General features: G+C 36.1%; 1 protein-coding gene across 1 annotated transcript; it reads right to left on the bottom strand.

Moving 5' to 3' along the window:
* Nucleotides 1–6: 6 nt before the first annotated feature.
* LOC119832602 (rhomboid-related protein 3-like) lies at nt 7–7,471 on the bottom strand. The gene is made up of 6 exons (XM_038356284.1): nt 7,215–7,471; nt 3,253–3,365; nt 2,527–2,644; nt 1,095–1,280; nt 468–740; nt 7–267 (listed from the first exon to the last, which is right to left on the bottom strand). The coding sequence occupies exons 2-6, from the start codon at nt 3,363–3,365 to the stop codon at nt 28–30; spliced, it is 930 nt and encodes a 309-aa protein (XP_038212212.1). The 5' UTR covers nt 7,215–7,471; the 3' UTR covers nt 7–27.
* Nucleotides 7,472–8,308: the final 837 nt, after the last annotated feature.

Below are 8,308 nucleotides of genomic sequence, written 5' to 3'. Positions count from 1 at the left end.
GGGCGGCGGCGCGGCGGGGCGGGCGCATCAGAAGCCGGCCGCGTCGGGCGGCGGGTCGGGCGGCATGTAGTGCAGCTCGTCCACGGGCCCGCTGAAGATGTTGTAGAGCACGGCGAACAGGGTGCACGCCGCGTACGCGCCCAGCGCCGCCCACCACAGCAGCCGCTCCCACAGCCGCTGCTGCGCGTGCTTCAGCACCAGCAGCCCGATCGTCAGCCCCGCCAGCGCGCCCGCCACGTGCGCCGCGTACGACACTGGAGGCGCTTCCTGCAACACGCACGCTTTGTTACAACTTATGTGTTAAAAGCTTATTGTTAGTCAATCATAAAAATAGATAGAGTAGGTATCAAGTTTGTATGTGTGACTGATCTATGAGAATTGGAGATCTAAAAGTTAAAACAAGTTTATAAGTAAAACTAAAAACAAAATAACAACAAGTATAATATAGTAAATATGAATAAACTCACTTTAGTATATCTAGCGTGGACCGCAAAGCCCACGTCGCAGGAGGCGACCGCGAGTGCGGCGACGAGGCGCACGGCGCCGTAGCGCATCGCATGGAAGTTGAGCAACGCGTTGGCGAGGTGCGCCGCCAGCAGCGCGTACACGCCGCCCGACGCGCCCGCAAGGCACACGTCCGGGTCCAGCACGGACGCCGCCAGCGAGCCGCCCAGCACGCCCGCCAGGTACACCGCACCGCACCGTACTGCGCCGTGCACCATCTCCAGCGGCAGGCCCACCTGGAACAACAGACGAACTACTTTTAAGACTTATACGTTAGTTAGGGAGACAAGGGTACCTACGAGGTAGTAGATTATTATTGCTTATGCCACCTTTTATCATTATCAAAACACTGTGCATACATATTTTTTAATCCTTTTTCGGTAGGTACATTGCAAATAGTTCCTTAGATATATAGAATAATTAACCCATTTGAAAGAAAAAAAAAACAAAATTGATACTTAGTTAAAATATATCATATAAATAGGGATAGGGATAAAGCAATTGTGTTGCTGAAGCAGTTAAAAAAATTGCACACATAAAAAAATTTATAAAGTTTTCATACAATGTACGAATCTATCAAATGTCCTTACCGCAAGTTGAACAAGGAGGTTGAATGCCAAGTGGAGCCAGCCAGCGTGCACCACGCTGTAGGTGAGGAACCTCCACAGTTCTTTGCGCCGGTCGGGCCGGTAGACGAGGGGCGAGTCAACGGGTACCGGGCCCGCCGCGGCCGCCACGCCGCCCGAACCCCACGCGTACCACGCAAACACTCCCAACTATAAGCAAATGTTATTTTACATTTTATGATTTTAAACTTACAAAATATAAATAATTAAGTATAACATTCTGAAGAGAATAGCTACAAATAAGTCAGATTGTTGATAAATTATAAATTTAACGATCCATTGTTAATTAAATTGAGGTGAAAATCTCAATACTTAAATGGTAAGAATTTATTTATTTCTTGAAATAAATTTCATCGTATAAACAAAAATACTAAAAGGTATCGTTTGTTTAATAGATGGCCTTATCGAGCTCTATCAGACAACAGAAAAAAAATTATGAAGTTCGAGAAAGAAGATAGTGAAAAAATAATAATTTAGAATAGAAAATAAATACATTTTATTATTCATAATATATTTACGAACAATCAAGTGTTTAAATTTAAATTCATATTCTCAAATGTGTAATTCCTAAATTTACATCTCAGAATTGTGCTTTTCTAATGCTAATGTACTCATTGGCATGAGCGACGCTAATTTGTCGCAATACTTTATTGTTAAACAGAGAGAAAACATTAATTACAATGAAAACGGGAGTATGCTGTACGAGTGATTGTAAACAACGTCAACGAGCATTCTACGATTTCTATATTACATGCAAAAACTAACGCTATGTTAAAGACTTTCTTGAGGTACATAGCCTTGCAAAGAGGTTTTCTAAGTTCTGCATTAAGCAATTGCTTATGTTGCACAGAGTATACTATGCAATAAATATACTACCTGATTTTGATAACAAGGCTCTTAATCTTAATCAAAGGTTTGATGAGTACCCGCAATGTATAAACAAATGTTTGAAAAAACGATCGTATACTTGGTTAAAGCTACTTTAGCCTGCGATTCATTATTTATGTTTTTGATTCCAATAAATTATTCACTAAAAGGAAAACCAGCTTTTCTTATCTCATACGCACGACGGTATAGCACCTCATAGGAATCGTGCACTCCGCAGTGAATCAATGTGTGACGAAGCTCGCGGTTGCACGCGCACAACAATAGATATGTTTCGAATACGTAAACTGCTTGTTTGTGCGGATGTGAAATCCGCAATTACACTTTTTAATTAGCCGACGTAACTGGAGCGGGGATCGAACGGTGTTTGCCGCATAGAAAGTGATGAGTTTCGACCTAACGGCGAATGATACATATTCGCGGTGTAAAAACAAACTATACGTTTCATCACTCGATTGAAAGAAAGTGATTTTGTATACTATACATGTAGACGAAAATGACAATAGCTTACCTCTAACAACGTCACACAGATGATAAAGAGCGGCGGTGGACAGCAAGTATATCTTTCCTGGTAATACTTGCGGTCTCGCTCTTCTGGGAGCACTTCCATTGCCACTAAGTGCACCATTCTATAACAAATTAAATATCCTAGTTAAAAACGATATTGAAAAACCATTCTCCAGTAACATACCTTTGAATTGCCCGACAATCTGATTGATGTATTTCAATATGTATACGTATTTTCCCAGTATATGGTAGCTATGCGTGTAACAAAATGCCGTAATTCTATACTTTCACGTTATTCTTAACTTGTATCGGCGTATTGGAGCAATTTATCAACAGTTTTTATTGCGGCATAGCACAGCACATGTCACTATGACACGACAAACGAACATAAAATTTTAGCGATCTATTGATTGAAATCAAAATTGAAACAATACACTTAAAAATTTTGAAAGGTATATTCGGGGCATTTAGGTAATGTTAAAACATTTTACTGGAATTTTACGGTCCCAACATTGTAATGGGATTTGTTATGACATAAGGAAATAAATAGATCGAGCAATTATGACGTAAGAGATTGTATTAGTGTTAGAAACTTTTTTAATTTTTAATAATGGAACTTTTCTGAGGATGGCTGTTTATAAATTTGAATAGTATTTTTCAGTAAATTCAGGGCCTACTTTAACAAATTTTACTCTTGTTTTACGGTAAAATAATCAGTTGACGTTCTTACCTGGCGAATAAAGTGGGGTCTTCAAGAAGTAAATGGAAATCGTTTTCTGAGCTGACCTCTCGGTCCCTCTGATGTACGGCGCATCTATAACTTCTCGTTCTTTTGCCACTCATCTGAAAGCGAAGTTCCGTATTTAATTATTGTGTTATGTAAAAGTCTTTAATACACGTGGTAAAGGTTAATCCTACTTTATACGGTAGCCAGGGCCAGCATTGGTTGGTTTAGTGTAATCTGTTTGCCTACGTGAGTTAAGTAACAACGCGACACTTTAGAGTCAGACCATCATATTGTAGTCTTTCTAGAAATTTCTAATGTAACAAGGTTATGGAGAATATCAGAGCAAAATTAATTTAGTGCTATCATGTTAATCTTAATCATTTTCAACAGCTAGAATCTGGGATTTCACTCGTCTGGTACCCGGCTAACATATTGTATCATATGTTCTAATCCAGACTATAATATATCTGTGTACTGTGTTTATAATATTAGGATTATAATAAGAATTTGATGGGCTATGGTCGGTCGGAATATAAAGTGTTATTTTAGCCACCTTGCAATTTTGGAATCTATACAAATCGGTCCTAACGTCTACAGAAATATTTTTTTTTTTAATTTGTCATGAGGTATTCAGGCTCGGCGTTAAGGATATCGTTCATGTATAAACAACCTCAAAGGTTTATTAAATCGCTCAATGCAGTGATGACGTACTTAAATAAATGCATACATCATACACGTAAAGTGAGCCGCAATCCTGCAACCGTATAAAAATGTATATTTTATTTATGAAAACAACGGTATGTACCTACACAATTACGATTTTTTATATGTGAATGCTTAATTATATACGCTATTTTAGTATCTAGTGAGAGTTAGTACTTGTAAAATAATGAACTACAATCTAACTATCACCTCGAGTCTCGGCACTCTTATTTTTATCAAAACATAGTTGCTAAGATTATAGCGAACATGGCATTCCTTGAACTTCGGTTGTAATAACACTTAAAGAAATTGTTTCTCGTGGAGTTGGCATGAAAATAGTGATAGCTGGCAATCGAACGTTGTGAGGGTGGATTAATGTGTCGCGGCACAGTTCGGCGGCTGGCTCGCGTCCAGTACCTACCTATCGACCCGCGCAACCCCAAACCATGAACGTGATGTAAAGCGTTGGTCACTATATACTTGGACCTAGAATATTGTTTGCGCTCTACGAACGACCTAACCTGAAGTTGGTAGAGCTCGCACTGTATGTACAATGTAATAGACGTTAAATGTCTTTCAGAAAATGTATAATGTTGAGGGTAATCGGTGTTGCATTAACTTTGTCTTATTGTTGTGGTTTCACCAAAAATTTGACTTTTAAAATCACAATTTTAGTTCAGGTGCCATATTTATTATACTTACTAACAATTTTAATAATAACGAAACCGACGTTTGCCGTTAAAGTTTATAACATAATCATTGTAAAATCGTACAAAACTTGCATTCGACTTATAAATTAGTCACCCACTTTTTATACAGTTAAGTTATGGGGCAATGTTATGGTATGTTAACGATTAGAGTTTGCGGGTGGGCGGTGGTAGGCAGCAAACTGTCGTTGACTGTTCGCGATCCATCAGACCATCGTCGACCATTGTCTCCGCAGTCGTTCAACTCTGTTTCCCACGAGACGGTGAAATTGCCAATGCCAAAACTCAAATAACCTAGACGCCGCGCAGACGTCAGTTAAATCTGTCCCAGCAACTAAACACATTCGATAAAACAAACGCGGAGACAGCTTGCGCTCGTGAATGTAGTGGTGAATATTCTTAAAATTCCATGTACTCTTTGAATAGTAAACGTATTTATTACGTTATAGAAATGGTTAATTGTATTGTTTTGAGATGACAACTTTTTAAAATTGATTTCAACCACAAGAGTAGCGGTCACGCGCAGTTATGTTGCTTTTCATGTATAAACATTTATTCATACAAAATATACTCAATACAACGCTATTTACAAATGAAAAGACAAACTTAACGTTGTTATGTTTTATGTTTTGTTATTGTTTGTTTGCAGTTATATTAATACGCATAAAATTGATCAATATATGTTTACAAATTAGTTCGAACTTTTCGAGTTTATAAATTAAACATTAAACGATAGGCCCATAAAGTTTTCGCAGATTTGCGCGGGTCGGGCGCCAGTGGGCGCGGTGCGCCGACGTGGGCGCCGCGTGACTCACGCCGACATCCGACACGTCCGATATGTATCCGGAACCACTAACTAGGCACTATTCCTATTGCCCATCAAACATGCGCACGAGCCTACGCGATGCGATTATCATTTTAACATGTTATTTAAATCTTAGTTAATACGATTGTTGATAATGTGTATTTAAATAGATTTTAATTTTCTAGCGTTATACATACAAGTACCTACGTAAAAATTTCATATGTATTATTATGTTTTGTCTTCGTTCCTTTTTTTTTGGTACTATAAGCTTATCTGTTTTGCTTCTCGCGATGTAAGTGTTAACATACCATCAATTCTATCGTGTGCTTATTTATCGGTGACTTATGTGGCGTAGGTGTTGGCATAGATTCATACCGTTGGTATGAAAGGCTTTTAATTGCTCTTCTGAAGATTAAGAAATCCATTTATTTAACACACTCATTTTAAAGTGATCATTCCTTTAACATTTCCTAACTAAATCATTTTATAATTAAGGACTGCACCTCATAGCCTCATAGGTTAAAGATAATCCTATTTATTTTTAATATCATACAATTTATTTGTGATAATGAGTTATGAGACAGTCAGAATGTGCTGACTTCTGAGCAGTATTCAGGTGAATTTTGAATTAAATTAGGAAGTTTCTTCTGTAACGTGGTAAAAGATTAATCTAAATCTTGCATATATTAATGCTACATTTAGAACGGCAAAGTAATGTGCTAAGCACGTGAACTCTGGGAGAATTCCCACGTACTTCCATCTCCCTGCCATTATGTTCTAATCTTTTCGAGTCTCTCTGCATTATTACAATGCCGTGAAAGCGTCCAAAGGTTTGCAAGAGGACTTAAAATACAATCTTGTGATTAGAATTAAGGGTCTTTGCATATTTGAACACATTAAAGTTTTAGGATTAAAAAACTTAAATACGAATAGCGATCCTAAAAGAAAACTATTAGTATTTATAGCGTTTTACAATGCACTTGTTTATACGTATATGTTTATTTTATGAATAAGGGTCTATTCATAGTTTTAATGAAATTGTAATGATGATCGAAGTCTAATAAAAACGTTTACATTGAAATTGTTAACTATTTACTATAATAAATTATAAGTTATGAGTAGTTAAATAAATAAATAAAAAAAATGACTGGATAGGCAATTGTACGTATGTAGTTAAATTCTATTATTATGTACTGATAAAAAATTTTAAATTCACAAAGTAACAAGTTCTTAGAAATTTCAGAAAAACAAATACAAACTAGCTTGAATTGTTTTAATTTTTTTATTACAAATGTCATACTTTATTACAAATGTCATACTTTTAAGTGCGCTGGGCGCAGGGAATTTTTCATGTGACAGTTATGCTCGTGTCAAACTTTTTTTTTAGACGATAGGTTGGTTATATCTTTATAATTTATATTATTCTATTGCAGCTTATAGTTTTATGAATAAAATGAAATGATTTTAAATGTTAGTCTTTAAATAGAATTTGAATTTGAATAGGTAATAGAACTCAGATTTGTTCTATTAACTATTCAACAAATCAAGATTTATTTATAAATTAAATTAAATTCAAAGATGAATTCATAAATTATAAGTTTACCATTATAAAGTTAAAAAATAAACAAATATAAATAAAGAGAACAAAGTTTAGTTGAAAAGAAAAAAATTAATATTCTATACACATGAAATCATATTTTGAGATATATCACAGTAAGAAAAATAAATTATACAAGAAATTTTAAACTTACCCATTTTGTCGTAATTTGTTATTAAGATGCACACAAACTTTGGGTTCTTTTTTTTTAATTTAACTGTGGATATAGTACGATAAAACTTCACAATTTACAATACATGAGGTAGATTCTTTCTATTTATTATAATAATATAGTATGTTTACTTCTTTCACTCGGCATTGAACACGCGATTGGTATTGTAGCTGTTTAGGATAGAGAGCGACACAACCTCTCCCTGTGAACGCTCGGCGCAGACTGATTGTTGAAATGACGTTTGCCGTCAAGTTTCATTCCGTCTGTGTCCGGTAGGTTTTTTGTGGTTCAGGGGATCGAGTGGTGCGGTGGCACAATATAAGAGAGGGTGGTTCCGATTCCGAGGGTTGCTCAGACGACATTCAAATTGAAAAACGTTTACAAATACTCAAGGAACTAAATATTTCTTTCATAGGTAGGTACTTTTCATTATAAGGTGTGTATGCGATTGTCCATATATTTGCTTGTGTTTTGTTGAACTGTGTATATAAAATTAATTTATTTAGGTTCCTATTTTTTATAAAGGCATACACTTTTAAAGACATTACTTTTAAAATTCATGATTAGTTTCCTGTTGTTGAAAAGTCTAAATGGCAGCACTGTATTAAGATTTGTCAGTTGAATACCTATTATATCACCTAATAATAAGTTTTAACCTTTACACTGGACATTAACTCTGTCCCTCTATTGGGTGAAGCTATTAACAAAGAGAAGAAGAAGTTTTAACCTATGGGTGAGGTTTGTCATAGTTTCATTGAAATAAGATTTAAAATTCCACCAATTCTAGAAATAGGCAGAGAACTTAATTACTCCGTAATATTTTTATAGGGGAACAGTATTATGTTATCTGTGATCCGGGCTATTTTTGTCTAGTGTATATAAATATGTAATAAATCGTAAAGTTTTCGCACAAAAACTGCGACTTGACCTATTTGCAAAATTATACCACTATTAGAAAGTTGCATCTTCACTATGTGTAATAGGCTATATGTGTACCACGGGCGAAGCCGGGAGGGACCGCTAGTATTAAATTTATAAAGATGAATAGGTACAGTTTGGATAAGAGATTTGGATAT

Source organism: Zerene cesonia, chromosome 15, assembly GCF_012273895.1.
Source record: "Zerene cesonia ecotype Mississippi chromosome 15, Zerene_cesonia_1.1, whole genome shotgun sequence".
In the NCBI taxonomy this organism is placed as follows: Eukaryota; Metazoa; Arthropoda; class Insecta; order Lepidoptera; family Pieridae; genus Zerene; species Zerene cesonia.
The sequence above is the reverse complement of the archived record's forward strand: the minus strand, read 5'-3'. Positions and strand labels throughout refer to the sequence as shown.

What these genes read in the sequence shown, in the direction of transcription:
- LOC119832602 (XM_038356284.1), bottom strand. Translation starts at nt 3,365, where the DNA reads ATGAGTGGCAAAAGAACGAGAAGTTATAGATGCGCCGTACATCAGAGG. An exon ending in GACCCCACTTTATTCGCCAG is followed by an intron (nt 2,645 to 3,252) that starts GTAAGAACGTCA and finishes AATTTGTTATAG; the next exon opens with AATGGTGCACTTAGTGGCAA. An exon ending in ACCTCCTTGTTCAACTTGCG is followed by an intron (nt 741 to 1,094) that starts GTAAGGACATTT and finishes CTGTTGTTCCAG; the next exon opens with GTGGGCCTGCCGCTGGAGAT.